This window comes from Equus caballus, chromosome 1, assembly GCF_041296265.1.
Source record: "Equus caballus isolate H_3958 breed thoroughbred chromosome 1, TB-T2T, whole genome shotgun sequence".
NCBI lineage: Eukaryota > Metazoa > Chordata > Mammalia > Perissodactyla > Equidae > Equus > Equus caballus.
In genome coordinates, this window is record NC_091684.1 from 199,228,747 (window position 1) to 199,252,543 (window position 23,797).

The window sequence follows — 23,797 nt, forward strand, 5'->3', positions numbered from 1 at the left end:
GCGGGGATGCCCTCTGGGACAGTCAGCGGGAGGGAGACAGTTTCTGAGTTTCCGCCCCTCGCGGAGGAACTCACGAAGCAGCACGCTCGGTTTGCCAAAGCAAAACCCATGGAAAACCTCAAATCTTGAGGAGGAAGAAAGCGCATCTTTCTCTGAACACTAGCTGCCTCAAGACTTGTCTGGAGCCAGGCAGGAGTCAGTTCCTCACAGGAGTCGGTGAAGCTCAGAGACAGATGGGCGAGCTCCCACCCAGTGTCGATGCCTCTCTGAAGCTCCCTTGTCCACTTCAGAGAGGACGTCCCTCCTCTGGGATGGAGTCCCCGACGTGCGGCTGCCGGCTCAGGAAGCAGCGACAGCCCCAGGGAAAGCTGTGTCCACCCCATCCCAGCACCACCCCGCCCCACGTCTCCATCTCTGAAGGTGTCAGAGACGCTCAGAGCAGATAACCAGTCCACAGAGCCAGTGAGGGCGGCAACAAGGGGCATAGGTGACTGACTTCCACAGGGACGCGGCCGAGCATGAGCCACAGCCTGCAGCCAGCGCTCCTGCAGCTTATTCTCAGGACCTCTGGGGAGGTCAGTGGCCTCGGGTTCAGACTGTGTCAGTCTCCCCGGGGTCACCAGCCTCCTTAGCATCCTGACAACTCCTATTTCCCTTCCAGGGATCCAAGCCTATGAACTGGCTGGAGAAAGCGGCCCTGGCCAGTCAAACAGGGCTCGGCAGCAGAGCCATATGGTGGAGGCATCAGGCTCGGCAGATGCCCCCAGGACCCCCCAGCTCAGGCCCAGCCCACCCAGATCTGTGTCCCCCCTGCAGCCCGCCCCACGGGCATCCACATTACATGCAGCGACAGCAGGGTCCTGGCCGCGTCCTTCTGAAGCCTGGTGCCATTGAGGGGCAGGTGGCCGATCTGCTGGCCCTGGGCGTAGAGCAGGTAGGTGCCCACGGGTGGAGGGGTCACGTCAGGCCGGGGCGTGGGCCGGACCGTGGGGGGAGCGACTGTGGGGACACCTGCGGGGAAGAGGGACAGGAGCAGAGGAAGTGGAGCAGGTGGGCGGGAGAGCAAGGAAGGCCAGCTTCCCACACCCAGCACCTCCAGCACCCGGTTCTTCACCCCCCACAGCTGTGCTCCAGACTGGCCTCATGAGAAGCCCGAACCCTGAGGGTCTTCTCAGGGACCTCTTAGGGAAACCACTGCCAGTTACGAGGACGGAAGACAGAACACCCCCTTCCAACAACAGCAGGTTGGTGTTTTTCTTTTAAGGGAGGAAACCAGGGCCGGTTCTGTGTCGGCTCCCCTCTGGGCCCAGATGACGTGCGTCCTGTCACACTGGGGGGATTAACTGCACATTGAGCTGGACTCCAGATGTCCCATTACAGCGCCTGCTGCTGAGGGCACCAAACATGGATGCAAACGGGGACCTCGGGCGGGCCCAACTCAACCCAGTGGCACGTGACCGACTTCTCCACGGGACCCACTGCCCCCACCCCCACCCCCACCCCTCCACCACAGCCCCTGGCAGCTGTGGCTGGGAGGGCATCCGGCTTACAGGCGGGGGTGGTGCCTGGCTGGGAGCGGGTGCCCGGCACCTCTCTGCCATCTCGGTCCACACACCAGCAGAAGTCACTCCTGCCGTGGCACTGCAGGGGGGTGAAGTGGCCCCACTCATCGCACTGGGGCACGTACTGGTCGTCCCCGGGCGCGCCCCCGTACAGCTCCAGCAGGGTTTCTCTCCAGCGCTCGCAAACGGTCCGGGGCCTCGGGGTGGGCTCTGAGCAGAGGGGGGACAAACAGCCTTCGGTTGTGAGCCAAGGACACAAGGACGCATGTAGCTCCGGATCCCCACACCCAGCCTCCTGGTCCTCCTCCCCTGTCCATCAGTGAGGCCCCAGCAGCCCGTGGATGCTGGGCCAGAGCAGTGACGGGCTCCAGGAGTCCTCCATGGGCACCAGAGGGTTCCGGGCTCCTGTCCCGGGGACAAGGGGATGGGGACGCAGGCTCCGTGCCTGGAAAGGGACCATCTTGCGCAGGCGCCAGGCCCCACAGACTGCCCCGCCCGGCCTCTGTGAGCGGTGGGGACGTTCCCTGGGGACTCGGGGTCCATGTGATGCTTCCAACACTCCTGATCCTCTCCACCTGCTCCAGCGCCAGCGCCAGGCCCTGCTCCCTGTAGGTGGCCCGAGTGCCTTGGGAGGTGCTACTGAAGGCCCACCCTGCAGCCCGCAGTCCACCCCGGAAAACCGTCCTGAGTGGACGTGCCATGACCGGTGTGAGCACCGCGGGGTGGACGTGGACACTGGCTGTTGACGCGCCAGCTCCCGCATCCTCTGCCCACCTGTTCCGGGGATCATCTCACAGCGGATCCCTTTTCTGGGCTTCCCACCACGTTGCTCTGCTCTGGCCCCACTGTTTCCAGCTCTGCCCTCCCCACTGCCCGCCAGGCCCAGTGGCCGACTGGCCCAAGCTTCTGACCCACAGGAGCCGAGGTCTCGCGAAGGCCTCACGGGGAAGGCAAGGCTGGCTCCTCTCCCAGACGCGTCCCAGAGACCTGAGAGGGAGCGCCACCCCCTCCGACACACGCCCCTTGTGGGGCGGGGCTCCTGCAGAAGCACCCAGCACCCCAGCCCCATGTTCCAAACCAGAGGGTCTGTTCTTGGTTCGGGGACCACCCAGCAGGGCGCCCTCTTGTCTGGAACGTGGACCTAGCACCATCAGCTTCTGGGACCCGTGGCTCCTGCACCGTCGCCTTCCTCGCTGTTTGAGGTTGTGTCTCCACCCATCTGGGGCTTATTGCCCTCCTGTTTCTGGGTGGCAGGGCTTTAAACACTTTGAAACCTCAGGCACAGTGCTCTCCCGCTTCAAGCTGCCTCCCTGTGCTGATGAGACTAGTCAGAAACAGCAGCCACGGCCACGCAGCACTGAGCGAGGTCTGGGCCACGGGCGAGTGTGCACGGGGGACGTGCTCCTCCGTCAGTCCTCGCTTCTCATCCTCTCGGTTCCTTGTGAATCACTGTCCTCAACGCACGCGCCCAATAAACTTAACAGGGTCCCCAGCCATCTGATTTCTTCCAGGCCCAGCTGGAGTTAGAGCCCACGTTTCAAAGGGCAGGCGCCTGGGAACAGAATTTCTCTGCCTTCTTTTTTGGACGGGTGAAGTCTTCTCCTGAAAACAGGGCGCGGGGAGCCGGGAGCGCCACCGCAGCACCGGGTGTGCGTCTGGACCACGCGTCTCCAGTTTACCCACGTGAGTCAGAGCTGCTAAGGTCCTGGCTGTGACGTTAACATCACTGAGAGGGTCGGCACTTGTGGCAGTTCTCCAGCCTCACACTTCTGCCTTAAAAGCCAAGACTAGGATTTACGGAATCCTTTCAACAGTAAAATGGATCTTTGAACGACAAACTTGTGGATTCAGGAATTATTTTGGCTAAAATGGTATCAATCCAATCCTACATTCTTCATAATGAGGTTCTTCTGTATTTTAGAAAAAAAGTTCTTCCCACCTCTGAACGATTCAGCGAGGAACAGGACCCGCCTCGGCAGCCTGCGGTTGGTGAACTGTGCGCACAGGGTCACCGTGCCCCTGGACAGGGAGGCAGCGGCATCTCAGGTCGCACGGCTCACCAACAGCTCCCTGCCCCTCTCCCGAAGGTGCCTGGGCGACAGCCATCCCACCGACACGCAGGGCCTGGCCGGGGCCGACTCACTGACTTGGAGCAAACCAGCTGGAGCCGCCCACAGGTGTCATTCTTATTTTCCCTACTGATGTTAAAACAACCTCAGACTGTTTCCTGCCATTCAGGAGGCCGAGATGAGTGACGTAAAGTAATGGGGGGCAGTTTTCCTGTTAGACAAAAGGCTGGTCAGGCAGGAGCCTGCAGCTCCCAGGCCCCCCTCCACAGCGTGACAGACCCAGGCCACCTACAGACGCAGCCTCAGCTTGCAGCCCCGCCCTGGACAAGGGTCTGGGAGGCTGGGTCGAGGGGCAGCCGTGGTCGCACATCACGTGCACGTGTCTGTGTCCCCGTAACATGAACGTGCATGCGGGTGTCACTTATCGGCCGAGTCTCCTGGGAGGATGGGGCTGTGGAAGGACGGTGATCGGGCGAGTCAGCGTGATCTGGGCCCAGCTCCGCCCTGCCCCCCAGTCGGCACCTGCTTCTCAAGCTGCAGGCCCGAGCTGGTAGGGGTTCCTTGCTGTGGGCTCACCTGGGGGTCCACAGTGAGGTGGGGCAGAGCCCGGGCGAGTCTGGGAGCCGGGGACTTCATGGCCGTCAGGGTCCACGCACCAGCAGGAGCCAGTGCTGCTGTCACACTGCAGGGGCACGAAGTGGCCGTGCTCGTCACACTGGGGGACGTGGAGCTGGGCGCCTGGGACGGCAAGCTGCGCCTGGGCCTCGTGCTGCTGGCGTTCACAGGGTTTCAGTCCTGAGAGGGGGTCTTCCAGGACCAGGGCAAGGGACAGAAAGGAGGGACAAAAGGCATCATGACCCACCTGCCCTCCGCTGCCAGCCTCAGTCTCTGCCTGGTGCCAGCTGGGTCCTGGAGCTGCCACGGGGCGCCCCTCCCAGCTCAGGGGGCACCCGGCCCGCTGAGTCCACTCGTCTCAGCACGCCCCGTAACTCACACATAGCAGCAAAGCAGACCCCGGGCGGGACCCAGAGCTGCTGTGAGTAGGACGCTGGCGGGCATCCGCGGGCCTCCCCAAACACCACCCAGCAGCTGTCCGCCACCCTGACAGCTGAAGATCCACCAGCCAGGCCTCAGGCCCCACAGCACAGGTGGGTGGAAAGGCCGCAGAGAAACAGCGCCGAGGGGCGGGGGCTTCTGAGCCCGTCTGGCCTCCCGACCTTACCAGGTGCGCACCGGAGGCCGTCCCCATGGTAGCCGGGGCGGCAGCGGCAGGAGAAGGAGCCGGGGGTGTTGTGGCAGGAGGCTGCGGGGTGGCATGGGTCCTGAGAGCACTCGTCCACATCTGTAGAGTGGAGAGGGACGGAGGAGGCATGACCTCATGGTACAGCCCCACCGTGCAGCGCCCCACGCACGCGGGTCTACCCAGAAGGCCCTGGGCCCAGGTAGCCATGCTGTCCCCGAGGTCGAGCCCACAGAACGAGGCCAGGACTGAACGCCAGCGTGGAATCCGTGTGCCGCGTAGTCTAGAGCGTCTCATCCACCGTGCCTCTGGGAAGTCACAGCCTCAAACGAGCGTCTCGAGCGGGAACCGCGAGTCCCTCCCAGGGACACCACAGTGAGTGGACGTGACACTGGTCTCCCCTTGCTGTGGCCCACCTGCCCAGAGCTCTGACTTCAGATAGAAACCCTCACTTTCCCCTTCAGGAGAAACATAGTGTAAGAGAAACACTGTCCGCGGTTTTGGGAGAACACATGGAAGGAAACCTCACACACTCCAGGCCACGCTCCCCCACAGCTGCGAGGGTCAACCCCGCACTTCTCAGAACCACCACGTCGTGGACCTTCAGACAAAGCAACCGCATCCTTTACTTCATTTACTGCCGACAGCACCTGCCGACAGCAGCCAGGCTCCCCCTCCCAGAGAAGAACGAGCCATGCGTGTGGGAGCCCGGAGCCAGACGCCCGGGCTAAGAGCACGAGGAAGGCGAGGCCGGTCCAGCCAGGCCCCACTGAAACAAGACAAACGCCACACCGAGCCACGTCCAAAACGCCTGAACGTGTACACGACAGGAGAAGTCGCGGGAAACCCAGGACACAGGGTCCCAGGGCAGGGAACCTGTCACCTCGGTGCACAAAGCCCACAGCAGACACGCGACCCGGACGCCAGAGTCACGGCCCCGATGGGACGTGGATCACCCAGCCTCCCAGGTGACATCTGTGCCAGGACAGCCCAGGCGACATCATGTGTGCTGTGACCTCACTCCCCCGAGCCCCCAGGCGCCCCTCGCCCAGTGCCAGCTAGTGTCCCCTGCGCAGTGACACGGAGGGCACTCGCTCAGTCTCCTCGCAGTTTAGTCAACACGAGTCAGCTCCCTTAAGCCTGGACAGTCCTGGTGCTCAACACCCCCAGCAAAGGTCACCAGAGGCTTTGCCCCCGGCCCCAGGCCTCTGGCCTGTCCTTCCCACAAAGGCAGGATCCTGGGGGGAACTGTCTGCAGAGCTAGAAGCAAACAAGTGTTTCTGGTGAGCTCCTCAGCTCCCCAAATAAACCAAACAACCCGATTACAGCAGAAGCCTGGTCTCGGCCACACGGGCTTCCCGGTCACACGGGCCTCCTCGAGGTCGGCCGTCTGTCCCTCCAGCTCAGAGCCAGCCAGGAAGGGCTGGCGACTGTCCAGTCCTGGGGCCTGGGAGAAGCTGTGAGACCAAAGCTGTCAAGTGAGCATGCAGCCAAACGCAGGAAACTGAAGCTATTCAGGACACATGCTAAAGCACTCCTCGCGGCCACAGGAGCCCAGCAAGGACGGAAGCAGGAATTCCTGAGACCCGGGCCAGCTTCTAGAACCGTGGGTCAGCTCTCGGGGTTATTTTTGAACAAACAGGGGACTCCCCTGAGCTCCCAAGTTACTTATGTTCTTAGAGCCAAGGGCCTAGGAGTCTGACCAGCCTCCTCCCCACGGACACTGCAGTCGCGGGAGATAGGATGGTCAGGGACAAGCCTGGGAGATGTCCTGGAGAGACAAGAGCATCTGAGCAGGATGGCCCTGTCCCCAGAGAGCCAGAGGCAGCCGAGGCCCCTGCAGAGGAGTCTGGCGCCTAGCGGGCACCAGCAGCACAGCGAGGGGCCTTGTGTCAAGGGCTCTCCTCTGCATCCCAGGATGTCAGGGTCGGGAGACAGAGTGGGGCTGCCGTCAGCCCCGGACAAGGCGGGGCTGCCCTCGCAGCACTGGGGGTCGGGGCTCCGTTATGTCACAATCATAGTCAGGGTGTCTGGCTTCCAGGCCTGAGGTCCAGGCCACAAGGCCCTTGGCCACCCAGGGACGAAAGCCGGCCCAGGCTCGGCATGACTCTCACTCTATCGTCTGTCGAGCTGGTTAAAAACCTGTTTGAAACGCTCTGTTCTGAGCTCCCACGTTGGTGCTTCGACATTCTTCTCTCAGCCCTAACTCTGAGCCCACGCCCAAAACCGCTCAAACACTGAAATCTGCTCAAAACCACCCAGCCGAGTGCATGTGGGCCTGCCAGTGTGGCCGGTGTGGCTGGCGAGACCCTCTCTGGGGTTTAACAGATTTCTTTCATGCCGCTCTCCTCTCCCCCCGGGGCTGCAGCAACTTCATGGTTCCTGACCCGACATCCACATCTCGGAACAGGGACCAGAGAGGACCCTGTAAGCACCTCCTACATCCCTCCTGAGCAACCACAGCTGAGCCACGGGCCCCTGCTCAGCTCACTCCTCCCTGCAGAGCTCCCCACTCGGGATGTGCCAGGGTCACCAGGATCCAAGGCACAGACCCGCCTGGGAGGCATCCGCTCACACTGATCAGGGCCGCCATCCGTCCCGAGGGAGCGAGGCCAGAGGAGACAGCTCGACCTGGATGAGGATTCCCGCTGTGACCCCACTGATCAAGGGCCCACAGCCACGGGCAGCCGCTCCAGGGAAGCCGGTTTTGAACAAACTGGCTGGAGGAAAACACACCCGTTTATTGCTGGTTTGATGGAGTAAAAAAGTGTGTGTGTGTATCCTTCAAGAACGCACTTACCACAAAACAGAGCCTTTACTTCTATTTCTCTCTACTTCTCCATTTTCTCTATTTATCCCTACGGTAACTGGGACACATGGATACTGTGGCATGCACACGCGTGTGTGCACGCATACACACACACATTCTACACCTACCTTGCTGCTCACCTTCGCGATTGCCCGGCCTGATGCGTGCACGGCTTAGGTCTTTAGGACGATGACCACCCTTTCTCTACCACCCAGGGCCTGATGTGTGGACGGCAGCCTCGAGAGTACCCCAGAGCTGCCTGTCTCCTGGCATTTGCCGTCCTGTGTACCCCCTTCCCTTGAGCACCTTGTGACCACACCCTGAAGCAGCACTGAGGGGACATCATCTCTGTGACTCTAACTCCATGTCGCTGGCAGACTTTCTGCTCCTGGTGGTGAAGTGAGCCACCCAGCTGGAGGGTCCACGCAGCAGAAGAGGAGGTCACTCCAGGAACAGCCAGCAAGGTCCCGAGGTCCTCAGTACTAGAGGACTGGTCCCTGCCAACAACCACATGTGCATCTTTCCAGCTGGGCCATCGGATGAGACCCCAAGTCTGCCGCACCCCTGGAGAGTCCCGGAGTAGAGGATGCGCTGAGCCAGCCCCTGACACTGATGTGGATCCAGAGAGAATCCCGAAAGCAGAGAACCGGAGATAAGACAGGGACAAGTGAAAATGGCAGAAATCACCAGAGGGCGGAATCACCCAGGATGGCAACACTGTGACTTCCCAACGTGGAAAAGCAGCCACTCTCAGGGTCCTAGCACAACCCCAGACAGGGGCCAGAGTCTGGCGGGACAAGCCGAAGTCAAAGGAGGGAGAGAGCAATTCCAGGAGGGAGGAGGGCCGGAGGTGGCCACCACAGCCCCATTCTGATGACTCACGTCACACACCTGCTCCGCCCTGAGCCAGGGACCGAGGGAGTTAGACACACAGAAGCCGATGTGTGCCAGCCGAGCAGCCAGATATTTGACAGGAGACCCTGCGGATGGGACCATTCTCGGCGCAGTCTCACTTCCTAGAGCCCAGTCATATGCTGAACGGAACTGAATGGAAAGTTCCACAGGTGTGGGCCTAACGGAACCATGAGTCCGCCCTCTGTGCCCAGCCGGCCGAGTGGACAAGCGTGTGAGCCACAGATGCACCTCCGTCTAGGCAGAGAGACACGCTCTGTCTCGGGAAAAACCACGGCTTTGATCGTTTCAGTGTAGACCACGTCTGCAAGGAAGCCACGCAGCAGAGCTTCTGTGCAGCAGAGGGGGAGACACCACCCATCAAGGAGCCGGGTCTAGACAGCAGCCCGCCTGCATGCATGGGCCGCACTGCCCAGCCTCTGCTGCCGGACGCTGGGGGGCAGGACAGGACCAGACACAGGGTGAGGAGGAGGCCGGTCTGTCCAGACCCTGCGAGGCTCCCAGGGCCACAGGGCTGTTCCCAGCACACCCGCAGTGCCCCGGTGGCCGGGAGAAGACGAGCTACCTCTCGGGCCATGTGCCCCAAACTGACCGTCTCTACTCCAGACCCTCTCCCAGTATCCTCTCCTCTGCGTCTCACTTTACACAATTTGTGTGCATTACTGACAGACAGATGGCATGAAATTGCGTTTCCAATCACGTGTCATTGGGTACTTTGAAAACCTTCAATGGATTATATTATGCAGATTTCCTGAAAAATCTCCATGTTAACATACGGCTAATCCCAGTTTCATGAATGTTTATACCGAGTTATGCCTGGTTTTCCAGGAACGACCTCACACATCATTTCTAATTAATTTTGAACAGCCAGCCCTGCATTCTGGTCTCGTGATTCCATGAAATTCTGTACGAAGTCTTAAAGGAGGCAGATTTCTGGGAGACAAGTGCTGAGCCACTAGGCCGGTGCTAACGTCCTGCTCTGTCTATGGAGGCTCCGCCCCAGGCAGAGCAGGCAGGGAAGGAAGTAGAAGGGTCATAACTAAGTGCAGAGACACTTAACCCATCGCTCCAGCGGGGGAGCGGCTGCCAGAAATCAGCACAGCAAGCAGGGGATGAGGCTGGTAACCAAAGGGACCGAGGGGACCTTCCTAGGGGAGAGCCGCCTCCCCGGCCCCTGCAGCCCACGGCTTGAGCACCGGTCACCACCGGCCGCACTCTCTGGCCCGGAGCGTCTCCACAAACACCCTGCTCCACCAGCCCAGCCCCTCCCGACCCAGCGGACCCCTTCCCTCTCTGCGCAGTCAGAGGAGGTCCTTTCTGAGGGTCCCGGCCCCACAGGGCCCTCCCGAGTCGCTGGGCCACGCGTACTCACCACTGCACTGGTGCCCATCGCCGCTGTAGCCGGGCAGGCAGGCGCAGCTGAAGGCGCCGCCCCCACGGGGGATGCACTGAGCCTGGCCGGGGGCGCAGGAGTGGCTGCCATCCTCGCAGGGGCTTGGGGGCGGGGCTACCACTGAAAGAGAAGGCCAGGCGTCCAGCTCAGGCCTGCACGAGCCCTGCTCCTCGCGGCTGACATGCCCGCAGCCTCGGGACATCTGGGCTCACGGGCCACCCCAGAGCCGAAGGTCGGAACCTGATTCTAGAAGGATCTGGGGACTGTCTGTCTGCATATTAACCTTAGGAACGCTGCTCTGGTCTGCGGTGAGAACAGTGGATGTGAGGGTCAGCCCTCAAGACAGGGCTAGATGCAAGCTGTGCCTCCCCAGGACCAGTGCTCCACACACAACAAACGCACACATGCACCCACACACAAATGCACATGTGTGCACACACGCATGCATGCATACACACGCACACACCCACACATGTGCATGCACACACATGCACCCCTGCACAGGAGCACACAAACGCATATGCACACACACCTGCACATGCACACACACCTGCATACATGTGCACACACCCATATACTTGCACACACACATGCACACGCATATACCCACACATGCACACACAATACACTTGTGCACATGCATACACATGCACACACGCACACAAATGAACGTCTGCACACACCCGCACATGCACACGCACACACAAATGCATGTGCAAACACACCCACACATGTACACACACCCTGCTTGCATGGTCTCTACCATTGTTGGACTCATCCTGCTGGGTTGAGAAGGGTACTTCTCCATCACCGCCCAGCTCTCCCAATGGGATGAATCTGGAATTCTAGTTTGTTTGGGTCCACTCTCAGTCCACAGTGTGTTTCTGGGACCCTAGAAAGGGCATGTGCATTACAGCTGGAGCTCCAAGCTGGCCAAGTGGACACGCGTCTCTGGATTACAAATCCTCTTCATTCTATTAGAGAAACACCTGACTCTCCCCAGAGCTGCTAGACATTATTAGAGGTTCAGTCTCATCATGTGATTGGGCCGGACATCGAGACACACAGCAGTCCTCACTGCAGGGAACACCCTTCAGTGACAACACAGAAACACCCGCCGAGGGGGACGACACAGAACACAAACAGGGCTGAGCGGAGCCAGCGCTTCAGGTATTTCAATCCAAACCATCTGTTTTCCAGACAACCACACAGCAGAGCTTCCGTCCATCAGAGGAAGGGGAAACCCTACGGGATGGAGACCCAGGTGCGGCACCATGTGGGCCACAACGGGGGAAGCTCGGGCACTTACCACGGCAGGTGTGCCCATCGTCTGCAAACTCATACCCAGGCCGGCACTCACACCGGTAGCTCCCGGGCAGGTTGACACACATGGCGTTGGGGCCACAGCGGTGGAAGCCAGTCGCACACTCATTTACGTCTAAGAAGAAATGAGAACAGGAAAGTGCCCCTTGGTCAAGGTTCCCACGAGTGGAAGGTCTGAAAACTCAGTGTTTCCCACGACTCGAGGCTTCAACAGACCAGCGGCGGGTGGGCTGGACTGGCGTCGAAACGCAGGCTTTCTCAGCCCCAACATGGCTGCGTGTGCAGAGCATCACACACGAGAAGCACGCATTTCAAGTCACTCAAGTATGAGCCACAGGGAGACAAATTTTGAATAAGTATTCGGAGAATTCTTTAAACATTTAAAAAATAATAAACATTTAAAAGAAAAACACAAACAATTTTTCACTTAAGATGTAAAGAAATTTCCATTGCTGCTTTTTGGGATATAATGTGTTTCTGGAAGAACACAGTGTGTGAAATCTAAAGAAAAACAGAAAATGTACCATTTAGTAAATGTAAGAAATAACGCAGACTTAAAATTACAAAACTTAAGAACCCAAAATATGCAGGAATTGCAATAAATGTCTTTTTTCACAATCCCAGCCCCAAATACCCACCCCAGACCATCCTCTCAAACCAGAATATGCTTTGGTTTTAAAATAACCCTGTTTAGATGAACAGCGGCTAAACTCATTGATCAATGGAGATCACAGAGACAACAGACACTTGTCTCACAAACACGATGCTGGAGGCCCCGAGGAAGACCTCACCTGCACAGCTCCGTCCGTCTCCCTGGTACCCGGGTGCACACTCGCAGCTGTAGTCCACACCTGCCCCCGGGCGGCACCGGGCTGTCATGGCACATGCGTGGCTCCCGTCATAGCAAGGATTCACGGGGGTGGGCTCCGAGTCCCCTGCATGGTGGAGAGGAAATAAAAACAGCACACTCTGGCTGCTGAAAGAGGACAGCGCAGAAGGAAAGAGATGGGGTCCTTGGGACTGACCGTCACCGTCTGTCTGAGGGCCCCTGTGCCCTCACAGATGGATGTCCAGTCCAGGATGGACCGTCTGTGCTGTGGTTTGACTCCAGAGCAGCTGCCTCCGCCTGCCCCACAGACAGCCAGCCTTCTGCTGACAGGTGTGCGTCCAGGGAATGGAAGCATCCAGCACACGGCATCCTTGTATCTTAAAGCACTTCTGCTCCGGCATCTCATGCAACTCTGAGGCTAATTCTGAGGGGCCTGTTATCCCTGCCATCGGTAATTTTCACAAACCAGGAAAGCAAGCGAGAGACACTGGGAAAACTGCCCGAGCTCCAAGCCAGGAAGTGGCACGGCAGGACTCACCCCCCCGAACTTCTGCCTCTAACTTGAGCGATCTCCCACTAAAATTCACTACTTTATAGGTCAAATTTTAATTAACGAGGAGACCTTGCTTTTTAAAGATTTAGGAATGACTTTCGCAGAACTTATTTTTAGGGTCAGCCTTGCCGCAGACCTATCCTCCCGTAAGCAGCGATGACTTGACGTCTTGAGATCCTGCCTGAGTCTCAGTGTCTCTGAGTCGGCTGGGAAGCGGGTGCCAGGCTGAGTCCCTGATGAACACCCCTGTTTCTGGCAAAGTCCCACCATCGCTTTATGAGAGCACCCCAGTGTGCTCCCGCGGCAGAGCGCCCTATTAATTCCCATGTGACAGCCTGAAAAAAGCAGGGCCGCGGGTTTACCCCTGGTTCCCCTCGATGATGCTGGCTGAAGAGACAAAATCTCTGCCAAGGACCAGGGAACGGTTCCAGTCCTTTAACCCGGTGAACTTAAACACGTCAGCATGAGCCCATCCCCAAACCACGTGGCTCCTTGGGTGTCCTTGGACTCCCTTGCCCTCCCTCCAGGCCTCTTGCAGGCAGACTGGAAGCACATTGCTGGGGTTGGGGGTACAGGCCTCGTTCCTGAGTCAGCCCAGCTCGTGTTCCCATTAAGATCAGCAGGAGGGCCCTTGTAGACAAAAACCTGACTCCCCTGTCATTATTCTCCATTTTAGGAGAAGATCCTGCACAAATAGGCCTGGCCCCTCCAGCCACAGGGGCAGTGAGCTTTGAAATGTCTTAATTTATAAACATGAGTGCTCAGCCTTCTCGTTCAGGGCTTTCCAGGGTTAGATTCTCACCGAGGCTGCTCCAGCAAAGGCAGGCGAGTCCACACGGACACGAGGGGCTCACACCCTGCCGGGCAGTGAAAGAGGAACACAGCACAGAAGTGGACTTGCCAACTCGATGGGACACTGGCCCAGTGAACTGAGGAGAGCCGTCCATACCTACGTGACACCGACCTAACCAGAGCTCCCGACGGGACTGGCCGCATAACCTGCAGAGCCCAGGGCAACAGAGAACGTGGAGCCCCTGGTTCACAGGTGACTCAGTCTCAGGATGACGATGGCAGAGCTCTCCCCAAGCAGAGCCCTCCTGAGCACACAGCCTGGCACCGAATTTGGTTTTGACAAACGGCAAACAATAGGATACTGGAGTATGTGAGAAAGCCATTTGGTGTAAATCTAATTCGGCCTGACTTTGTTTTTTCCAAAAGGGCCCGACGTGGCCATTGAGTGTGGATTATATCTGCTTTAAACATTTCCTATGGCAAAAACAAATGCCCTTAAGATAAAGGTGCAACTTCCCCCTACACTGGCATTTCCTTAAGGATAAGCATCTCTCCCGAGGCTAGGAACTGACTGCTGTGCTCACCTGTCACCACCCAGCTCACCTGTGACCGCCCAGCTCGAGACAACAGACCTGCCACCCTGCTGTGTCCACCGAGACAGCAGACCTCCCTGCTGTGTCCATCAATCACTGTGCCGACAGAGCAGTCTCGCGACTGTTGTAAAAGGGACATTTCAATCCTATGTGAAACATCCTCTTTGGGGGTATATAACCACTCTGTACACCCCACTTCTTTGGAGTACTCCATTCCTTTGTGGAAGGACTCTCCTGGGCTACATGGACCTCATATTTGGCTCAGAATAAGCTCAGCCCAATTTCCATTTATAGATCGGTTACGGATTACTTTCCCTGACAGTTTCCAAAAGCATTACTTTGAGAACACATTTCCAAGGCCATTTAGCTACTCCTTCTCCACGGCTTGTCAGCCTTTCTATTACAGTGAGAAGCAGCACCATCCTTCCTCAGACATCCTCCACTTCAGCCTCGCCCCCTGAAGCGGCTGAGCCTCCACAGAGGATCTGGAACTAATTTACTACTCGTTTGATCAAGAGGAAAGACGGCTTCCTTAAAGGAGCCGTCCATTCCACTCCACCACATGGCGAGCCCTGGAGAGGGAGCGAGGGCGGGAGGCTCCTGGGCCCGCTCGTGACCCCACAGAGGACGGCTGGCCCTGCGCTCCAGCACTGGGGGTGTGGCAGCAACTGCTCCCGAGGGGACTGAACCCAGGAGCCCCAACCAGGGGCCACAGCTGCACGAGCTCCAGCCAGATAACCGCCCTGGAGAAGTGGAGGCTCCGGAGGCTGCCTCACAGGCCCGGGAGGGGAAGAAAAGGACGGTTTACTTTCAGCGTTTTCCTTTGTTGTTTTTCTCCCGTTCAGGGAGAACGAGCAGTCCTGCTGTTCTCTCTAAGGGCGGAGGAAGCAGGGTTAGAACACACGTTCCCTCTTAGAGAACATGTCTGAATCAGGGCAGCCGAGGCGGGGCAGTCCCTGTGGAGACGCCAGGCCATGCTGGGCTCTGGAACTGGGGCCCCGTCCAGCTGCGACCAGGCCAATCACTCGTCTGCAGCGTGGGGAGAATCCCCGTCCACAGGGTGAGGCTGTCGTGGGCCTGAGTGAGGTGACTCACCAGGGCTCTTGGAACAGTGCCTGGCACCGAGCACGCCGCCCTCTGCTATTACTATTACTTCCTGTTGTTACTGACTCAGGTGGAAGGAAAATCATAAAATTCTGGAGGCACATTAGCAGCCCGGGACCGGGCGGCTTGCTGGCTGCCTCCACCCTGTGCTTCCCACCTGGCATCTCCCCCTACGATTCCAGAACCGAGGGGACCCCCGCTGGGCGCTCCTCACTATCCCCCCTTTCTACCACGGGCATCCACGCCCAGCAAAGGGCTAGACATCGAAAGGTGAAGGACGCTCTCCCCATTGTTTCTGCCTAAATCTCTCCTTGAGAAATCGCCAATAACAGTCTTTTCCCTTCTTCTGATGTACGTCTTCCTCTAAAACCAACGGACATTTTCATGCCATTAATTCACTTCCTGACAGTCCCAGCTTTGGGTGCCGGGCCTGCGCCCCGACCGAGTTTCCTCACGCAAACCCCTGCCAGCCGGTGGGCGCAGGACTCTCATCCTGAGTCGAGTCCTCCGCCCCAGCCCCGTGGTCTGAAGCAATGCGCACCGGGCCTGGGGGAGGCACCCAGACTGCCTGTCGCCCTGACCCGCGCTGGGCCCGCTCGGCTCACAGGACCCACACGAGCTGTGGGGACACGTGTGGTCTTCCAGGGGACACTACTGCCGGTTTCCAGAATTGAAGCGCCCCTTCGCTCCGACACCGTCATCTCCTGTCCCCTGGCTTCCCTCCCTCCGTCCGGCCCCGAGGGCGGCCCTGCTTCGCTGGCCCTCACACCAGCCCCTCCCACAGCCCAATGACCCTTGGTGACCGTGAGACCCAGAAAGGATTGAAGAGAGGAGAGGTCACAGGCAATTTTCACCCAGCAGCAAAAAGGGGGCCGAACCTCCAGCAGGGCCGACGAGGCTGGTCAGGGCAAAGCGGAGCACGCCCTCGTCCTCGGCGTACCAGGCGAAGACGCGGTCCACGCTCAGCTGCTGCACCGCAGGCGCCGCGCGGGGCCGGGGCGCGTGCCTGCAGGCCTGGAAGGTGATGTTCTGCAGGACGCGGTAGGACCGCGTCTGGTTCACGGCCCCGGCCGCGAGGGCGTAGTCCCTGGAGCTCGCAGAGGTCACGGCTGTAAGGGGCACAGGCAGAAGGGCGGGTTTAGCGAGCACTCAGCACTGGGGCTTCCCGAGCGCAGCTTTCCACTGATTGCTGGAGCACGTCCCCGGGAGGCGCCGACCGACACGAGAAGCCTGTCGTCCTAAGAACCCGTGCCAGCGCACGGGGGAGCAGAAGCGCTGTCATTACCGGGCAGGGGGCTCTGTGGGGGCCTCCTTGTCCCCCGGCCGCGCACACAGGGCCTGCTTCCCTCGGGGCCTCGTTCCCTGGCAGCGCACACGGGGCCCACAGGGCGCGTCAGAGACGCAGGAAGGCCCACAGCAGAGCTGGAGCTCCAGGCGCCCAGCTCCACTCCCCAGCTACAACCCGCCCATCCTCAGAGGCCACGGCCCCCACACCCTGCGCTTGAGTTTTGGGGAAGGAAGAAGGAAGCATCGTTTCTCTCCATCTCAGTGGGAGTCAGGCCCAGGCTGGTTTTCTGGCCACAGGCTATCCTGTGCACCATCCAGTCGCTGCCGCCCGTTCTCCTGCTGACTTCCAGCTCTGCCGTGGGAGAAGCCAGGGAGGGCAGCGAAGGGAAGGAGGGCAGGGAAGGGAGGGGCCAGAGGGCAGAACTCGAGGCTGGGCCGCCGGCCACCGAGGAGAGGCGGCGCCTCACACCCGCAGCTTACAGAACATGCCGCCACTCGCACAGAGAGGGTGTCACTGGCCTCTTCTGAGACCAGGAAATAGACTCCCGGAGGAGCGAGCTCCCCTGAGCGATCTAGACGGCAAATTGGGGTATGGATTCCTGCCTCCCAACCACGGAATAGCATTAGTGTCACAAGGGCGGGCAGCTCCTTGCTCTGTGATTTCACAGCAGCAGAAACGGCGACAGGACAAGTACGAATTCCAGTGATGGATACTTTTCCAAGGCCTGAGAGCAGGGTGGTTAAAACTATCATTATGCCATCACTGCCCACGCCAGACAAGGCCTTGCTGATGATGCTATTATTATTATTATTTGTGCGTCCCGGGCAGGGAACCTGAGGTTCCCGTGAAGGGCACGGGCACTCTGCTCACTTCACGGTGTATTCGATAACAACGGTAATAATAAAAATGATGGCGAGCCCCCTTCACGTGCCACGTGAGTCTAGGACGTTCCTCTAGTCACTCACTTGACCCTCCCCCGCAGTGGGCAGGCTGGGTCCCCCCCGGATCTCGTGAGAACTGGCCTCCACACCAGCGGGCAGGCTGGTTCCCCCCGGATCTCGTGAGAACTGGCCTCCACACCAGCGGGCAGGCTGGTTCCCCCCGGATCTCGTGAGAACTGGCCTCCACACCTGAGTCCGCGTAGTGGTAAAGCTCCTTGTAGGGCGCGACGTGCACCGTGAGGTTCGCGGGGATGTAGGGCGCCTGGCCTCGGATGTGGGTCCTGATGCTCAGGTAGTTCTCGGGGTCCAGCCCCTCCGCCGTCTGAGTGACGAGGAGCCGCTCCCCGCCCGGGTGGAACGTCACTTCCATGTCGTGGGTGAAGGCAGCGCCTGGAGGGAGGAATCGGGGCACGAAGAGGTGGGCGCCTCCCCGGGGACCGAGGGACTGCAGCGCTGCTCCCCTCCTGGGTCTCCTGCGGCGGAGCCGACCCCAGACCAGGTGTATCAGCTGCTGCTCCGGCCACCCAGACTTCTATGGGGCGCGGTTTCATCCGCCACCTCCCCACCGCTTCTCCGTGCAGGAGCTCGCCTTTTGTGAGAAATAAACTCCTGGGAGCATCGCTGACTTTCTCTTTCTAAGGCTGCCAGACTTGAAAGAACAAAATCCCAGGAGCTCCTCTTGCATTTCCATTTCAGATCAATAATGGATATATTTTCAGTGTAAGTATGTCCCGTGCAGTATCCGGGACCCACCTATGCTAAGTTGTTCATTGTCTACCTGAAGTTCAAACGTACCGGGCGCACTGTGTGTTATCTACTTCTGACTCCAGGTTTATTCAAACCCAACTAAAAGCAAGACCCGGCACAGCTGGTGGTGGGGGACGGACGTCTCCAGGAGTGTGTGCAGTGAGAGGACCCCATTAGGAGACAAGCCTTCTCAGGGGGGAAGCCAGAAGGCGTCCCCCACTTGCTATGAAGGGTGGTCCTTAGACAGTACTGGCAGCTCCTGGGAGCTCGTCAGGGAAACAGCCAGGGACGGGCCCAGCATCCTGAGCCAAAATCGTACTTTCACAAGGGCTGGAGCTGCTGAAGTGCTGTCTGTACCATCGGAGGCCAGAGTTGGGGGAGGGGGCGCCCCTGCCCCGTGGAGTCCTTGGAACCCCACCAGCACATCCCCTACTAGACAGACGTGTGCACAACACTCAGAGTCTGACAAACCAGCTCCAACCAGCTGGGCTGAGACACGAATGCTCCAGATGGAGTCGTCCTTTCCCAGAACCACCTGGAGAACAGTTAGCAGAAACCACTGTCTTTCAAACACCGTCCCGCGAAGCCAAACCATCCCAGCCACCTCCAGACAGAAAACCCCATGTGTGGCCCTGGGTGCTGGACAGGCGAATCCGCTCTCACTGAATGAAGACCCAGAGCCTACTCACCTGTGAGGCTGAAGCCATTGGTCCAGCCTGGCTTTTCCAAAGCAAACAGCCAGCCAAACAGCCCTCCGATGGGCGTGAGAGGGAGGAGGGCACGGGCCGCGGGCTGCGGGATGTGGCTGATGGCCATGTAGGCTCTGCCGTCGTTGCTCACGATGTAAGCGTGCAGGTCCACGTCTGTGAAGTGCACGGGCGTGGGGCCCACGCGGAGGTGGCCGCTCACTTTCCCATTGACGCGATGAGGGGCCCCTGAAAGACAGCAAGGCAGTCAACCCGGACGTCCTCCCGCTAGGGCCAGGCACGGACGAAGCTCCGGGGGCAACTCCCAAGGCTCCACCTTTGCCGTTTTCACCATTCCCTGACCAACCAACCAACCATCCAAGTCCGAAACAGACCCGTCTTCGTCTCCCTTCTCCCTCCCGCCCACTTTGACTCAATGAGCTGGCTGGCGAGGGGAGGAAACCTTCCTGGTTAACCCTCAGACTGGTAAGTCAGCCCCAACATGCGCATTCCTCAGACATCCGCGGGGCCCTGCAGGCAGCTAGAGCTTCGGCTCAAAGAGTGGAGAAGCAGGGTCCACAGGCACAGACCCCAGAGGCTGCTGGAAGCCACAGCCGCAGCAAGACCCCCGAGCAGCCGGGCGCCACGCCACTCACCTTCCGGCAGACACTGCTGCCCATTTCCATAGAACCGGGACTGGCAGTGGCAGCAGAAGCCGGTGGCGTAGTCGGTGCAGAAGGCGTGCCGGGAGCACCGCCCGTGGTTGTGCTCGCAGGTCTCCTTGCCGGCGTTGTAGGTGAAGACTGGAAAGAGAAACAGCTGCATCAGAGGCCGCGGCGGCCCAGCGTCATGGCTGCCGCCTCCCGGGACGCGTCTGCACCACACAGCCGCGAGGTCGCAGTAAACACACGGGCTCCATGTCTACGAGGCGGGAATAACATTCAACCCAGGGACTGACTTGCTTTGTCTCCTGGCATGAAGGATGGCTGCCAGCTCCTGGCCGCTCTTGCGGCAAAGCTGGTGAGCGAGGATGAGCGGCCCCTCTGGGGACGAGGCCACGCTGAGGCCACCCAGGAGGCTGTCGGCCAAGCTGTCCCACTGCTGTCTCGTGGGTCACAAAGGCCACAGAGCAGCAACCTTACGTGGCTCAATCTGACAGTAAGGATTTCCTGAGAGGAAACCAGGGGCTAACAAATGGGGTCCACGTCTGACCACCCCTCCCTTCTCTCAGGTGGCCTCGAACTGGAAGACAAGGACCTCGTCTCACACCCAGGAAGGTTCTTCTGAGAGAAGGGCACGCATGCATGCACACACACACGCACACTCACACCCTTCACGCTCTGGGCCTTTGCCAGGCCCCTCGTCCTGGGTGTGACACAGGGGCGTCCCCACAGCAGTGGGAGCCTGGCCGGTCGCAGCTCCTCTGGAAGCCACGGTGTAAATGCACACTCCCCTAGTGGCTCCTTCAGCTCCCACTTACTCTGCCCATTACAAGAAGAAAGAGGGCCACCTGGGCTACCAAGACACAAAGGACCTGGAGCAGGTGCCATCGTCCCTAATAGAAATGGCCAAGGGGCCAGGGGCTTATGGACAAGAGAGGGCTCTGTCCCGACGATGGGGACGAAGCCAGTCCCAAGCACGGCCACTAGGAGGCAGAGGGTTGTGCACACGTCCCCCAACATCCCCAGAACCTGACAGCAAGGAGGATTCCAGCTCCAGAGCCGGACTCTGACGCTGCCGGGAGGTGCCAGCTCCCAAGGCAGACAGATGCCCTATCTCAGGAAAACCCGGTGGTGGCTGTGTTCCAGGTCCAGGTCTGAAAAGCAGGAAACCAGCAGGGAAGGAACAAATTAAAGATGTAAAGCTCGAGGCTTATGCGTGTTCCAGGGCAGAAGAGAAACAACGATGGAAGGAAGACGTGCACCGTGTAAGTAACGATGTAGCTGGAGAAGGAACTTGTAGCGGCAATAAAAACATAACAAGTTACCACTCCAATAGGCTTCACGGACGGATACTACTCTAGGGACTCTGCACGAGAGCAGGACTGTGTCTGTCCTGTTTTGCAGACAAACAAGCTAAGGCACAGACAGAAGGGACTCTCCTGAGGTCACACGGGCAGCAGGTGGTGGAGCTGGGATTGGAACCCAGGAAGTCCACCCGCGATTATGTCGCGGTGCAGTCCAGGCGCGTCTACCACGGGAGCAGGTTAGGGTCTGATCTGGTTTCGGGTTAATCAGCAAGCAGGGTTGAGCCACACTTCACAGATCAGGCTCGATGCTGGGGGATGGCGGGGAGTCCCCAGTGGTGTCACGGCTGGAAAAGACCCATGAGGAGGCAGCGGTGGCAGCAGCACTAACTCTTGGACAGAACTGGGAGCGGCTGGCAGATCCCGAGAAGTGGCGGGCCGAGGGGCTGGTGGGTGGACCGTCCAGCTCCAGTGGAACGTCTGGCTGGGCACTGGGAGGAGGAAGTCAGCGCCTAGGCATTCAGGGTGGGGCCTTGACTGCGGTGGAGAAACTCCAGTTGACAAAGAGAAAATCAGGCACGAACTGAATGTTATTTAAAACAAGAAAGTGACAGAAAACTCAAGCCAGAAAAAGGCTATGGATAATGATAAAAATATTGAGATGCTGCTGGAAGGAAAACTACGTCGCTGTCTGCCATGGATTTCAGAATGAGACAAAGCTCAGTTTAAGCAAAAGGAGCTCGGGTGTGTCAGTCCAGGTCCTCCAGCTTATATGTCACACTGGGCACGAAGAAGCCGCACCTGGAGGGACCAGCACACCAGAGGTTCCTCAGAGCATTAGCCCAGTCAGGACGCTCCTTCGGACCCACGGGACTGTGGGTGCGGAGGGTCCCAAGATCCAGGATACGGCTTGCAGCCTCGGATGCGCTGTGTCTGCCTCCAGGGTCAGGCGACACCCTTCTCACGCTCCACGGAAGGAACCGTGTGCTTCTTGATGTCCTCCGAGCACCAGGTGAGCTGATGCGGGTCCGAGGAGAGTCATTCTCAGGAAATTCAGGTAAAAATAAAACAGAGCTCCAAATACCGTTCTCCCAAATTAGAGCAACGATGGGTTTGCATTCCCCACATCTGTTATCTTGTGAAGACGTTCTCCAGCCCGATTCCTGTTCCGAGTGGATTAGGAGATGCACAGGGACGGGCTGAGGGAGCCCACAGATGTGGAGGGTCAGGTGAATGAGCTCAGCGGCTGGGCCAGGAGGCCCGGTTTCCCATGGCCGCAGCCGCCATGCCGGAGTCCGCCACACAGATGGCATTTTTTCCCAAATTACAGTCAGTGCCTGCGAAAGGCTTTCGTGAGGCTGAAACCGTAATTGTGGCGGTTAAATTAGGTTCTGGTACACTGGCCGGGGGCCTCTAAACAGTCCGTGTGGAACGCTGCATTCTCAGGATGGAGCTCTCTGGCCCAGAACACATGCCCGGCCCTGCATGAACCACGTGCCCTGCAGCCGTCCCCATGGCCAGAGCAGGGCTGGAGGCCACAGGGACGCCCCTCCTCGGGCCACATTCCCTGCTGCCGGCCATCTGAGGAGGCAGGAGGCCCACAGCCGAGGTGAGCCTGCGGGTCCGCACAGCAGGCGTCCCTCCCATTTCCAGTCGTCATGCAGACCGGGGCTCAATGAAGCTCATTGCGGCACCACCTCACCAGGTCTAACAATACCCAGGACCCTGCAGGTCAACCCCGTCCCACTGCCCATGACACACGGTCCCCACCATGGCCCTGGCCGCCCGCCCTCCATCTCCACATCCACTCTCACCCCTCCTCCTCCCCTCTGAACTCAGGGTCCGACCCCAGGCCTGGCTGGAGCCCTCGTCCTTCACACAGGCTCCCTGACCGCAACGACACCTGGGGCCCGGCTGTGTCCCCTGATGGCGGCAACAACCCTCCCTGTGGCCCTGGTTGCCCACTCAGACGTCGCTCCTCAGCCTCCCCCATCACGTGGGAAAAGCTCCAGCCAGCATCCCCGCGGGCACTCACACGCGTGGCAAGGAGGCCCAGGGGCCAGGCGGGAGCAGGTCGGCGCTGCATACCCGCTTCCCGCCCGTTCTGTGGGCTCTGGAAACAGAAGGCGAGGCCAGAACCTGGTGGGGCTGGATGTTCCTGCCACCGTGGACGTGACTGGAGAGAATCCGGGCTTCTCCCCAAAAGGAACGTCTGTGACAGATCCCAGAGGAAAAGACGGAAATGAGAGGAGGAGAGAGCGGGGCCGGTAAGCCTCATTTCTTGGTTCAACAAGATGAGCACGAAGCTCAAGGGGGAACCAGACGCAGGAGCCGCAGTCAGAATCCCAGCGTGGACGAGGCCGATGCTCCTCCATCTCACAGCCCAGGAAACGCCCGTGCCGCGGCCCACACCGCAGAGCAGAGCTGGGACCGAGCGCCAGTCCATGCCCGTCTGGGTCAACAGGAGCAGCACAGCTGAGGCCCTGTCCCAGAGGCTTCCCCAAGGGCCCGCCTTCCCTGATGGGGCCCACGTTGGGTTGGAAAACACAGAGCTCGCTCACGAGAAAATCCAGCCCTGAACAACGGCACGGTTCCAGCCTTCCTGACGCCGGGGGACACGGGCTCGCGCACCTGCTGCCGTGGCCGCGGCTGCCTCCTCTCCCAGGTTCAGAAGCTTGGAGGCGGATTTTCCTTCTGAACAGCTCAGGTAACTGGCTTTTCCACATGCATATGCCATTTCCAGGAGGTCAGCTATAGACGCCCCCAGCGGCTGATCAATACCCAGTTCAGCCCCGGGCGGGCACGCTGCGCCTCTGTCCTCTGGCCAGGTCGCAGCCCTCCTCCACGGCCGCAGGCACTCGGCCTCCAGAGCCGGCGAGGGCGGGGTGGGGGGGGCCGTGCAGCCCTCCAACAGCGGACCCCTCAATAGTCACTCCGTGATCCACTTTTCAATATTCCAAGCTCTTCCGAGGGTGGGAGGTCTCAACCCA

General features: G+C 59.5%; 1 protein-coding gene across 1 annotated transcript in view; it reads right to left on the bottom strand.

Moving 5' to 3' along the window:
• NID2 (nidogen 2) overlaps window positions 1-23,797 on the bottom strand; it is a 45,654-nt gene that overhangs the window by 6,254 nt on the left and 15,603 nt on the right. Inside the window, exons 5-15 of the mRNA XM_023625229.2 lie at window positions 19,498-19,644; window positions 18,845-19,090; window positions 17,598-17,798; window positions 16,058-16,288; window positions 12,100-12,243; window positions 11,295-11,423; window positions 9,965-10,105; window positions 4,854-4,973; window positions 4,208-4,438; window positions 1,551-1,772; window positions 842-1,011 (exon numbers count right to left, since the gene is read on the bottom strand). Coding sequence (XP_023480997.2) covers window positions 842-1,011; window positions 1,551-1,772; window positions 4,208-4,438; window positions 4,854-4,973; window positions 9,965-10,105; window positions 11,295-11,423; window positions 12,100-12,243; window positions 16,058-16,288; window positions 17,598-17,798; window positions 18,845-19,090; window positions 19,498-19,644 — 1,982 coding nt within the window. The remainder of the gene's footprint in view (window positions 1-841; window positions 1,012-1,550; window positions 1,773-4,207; window positions 4,439-4,853; window positions 4,974-9,964; window positions 10,106-11,294; window positions 11,424-12,099; window positions 12,244-16,057; window positions 16,289-17,597; window positions 17,799-18,844; window positions 19,091-19,497; window positions 19,645-23,797) is intronic.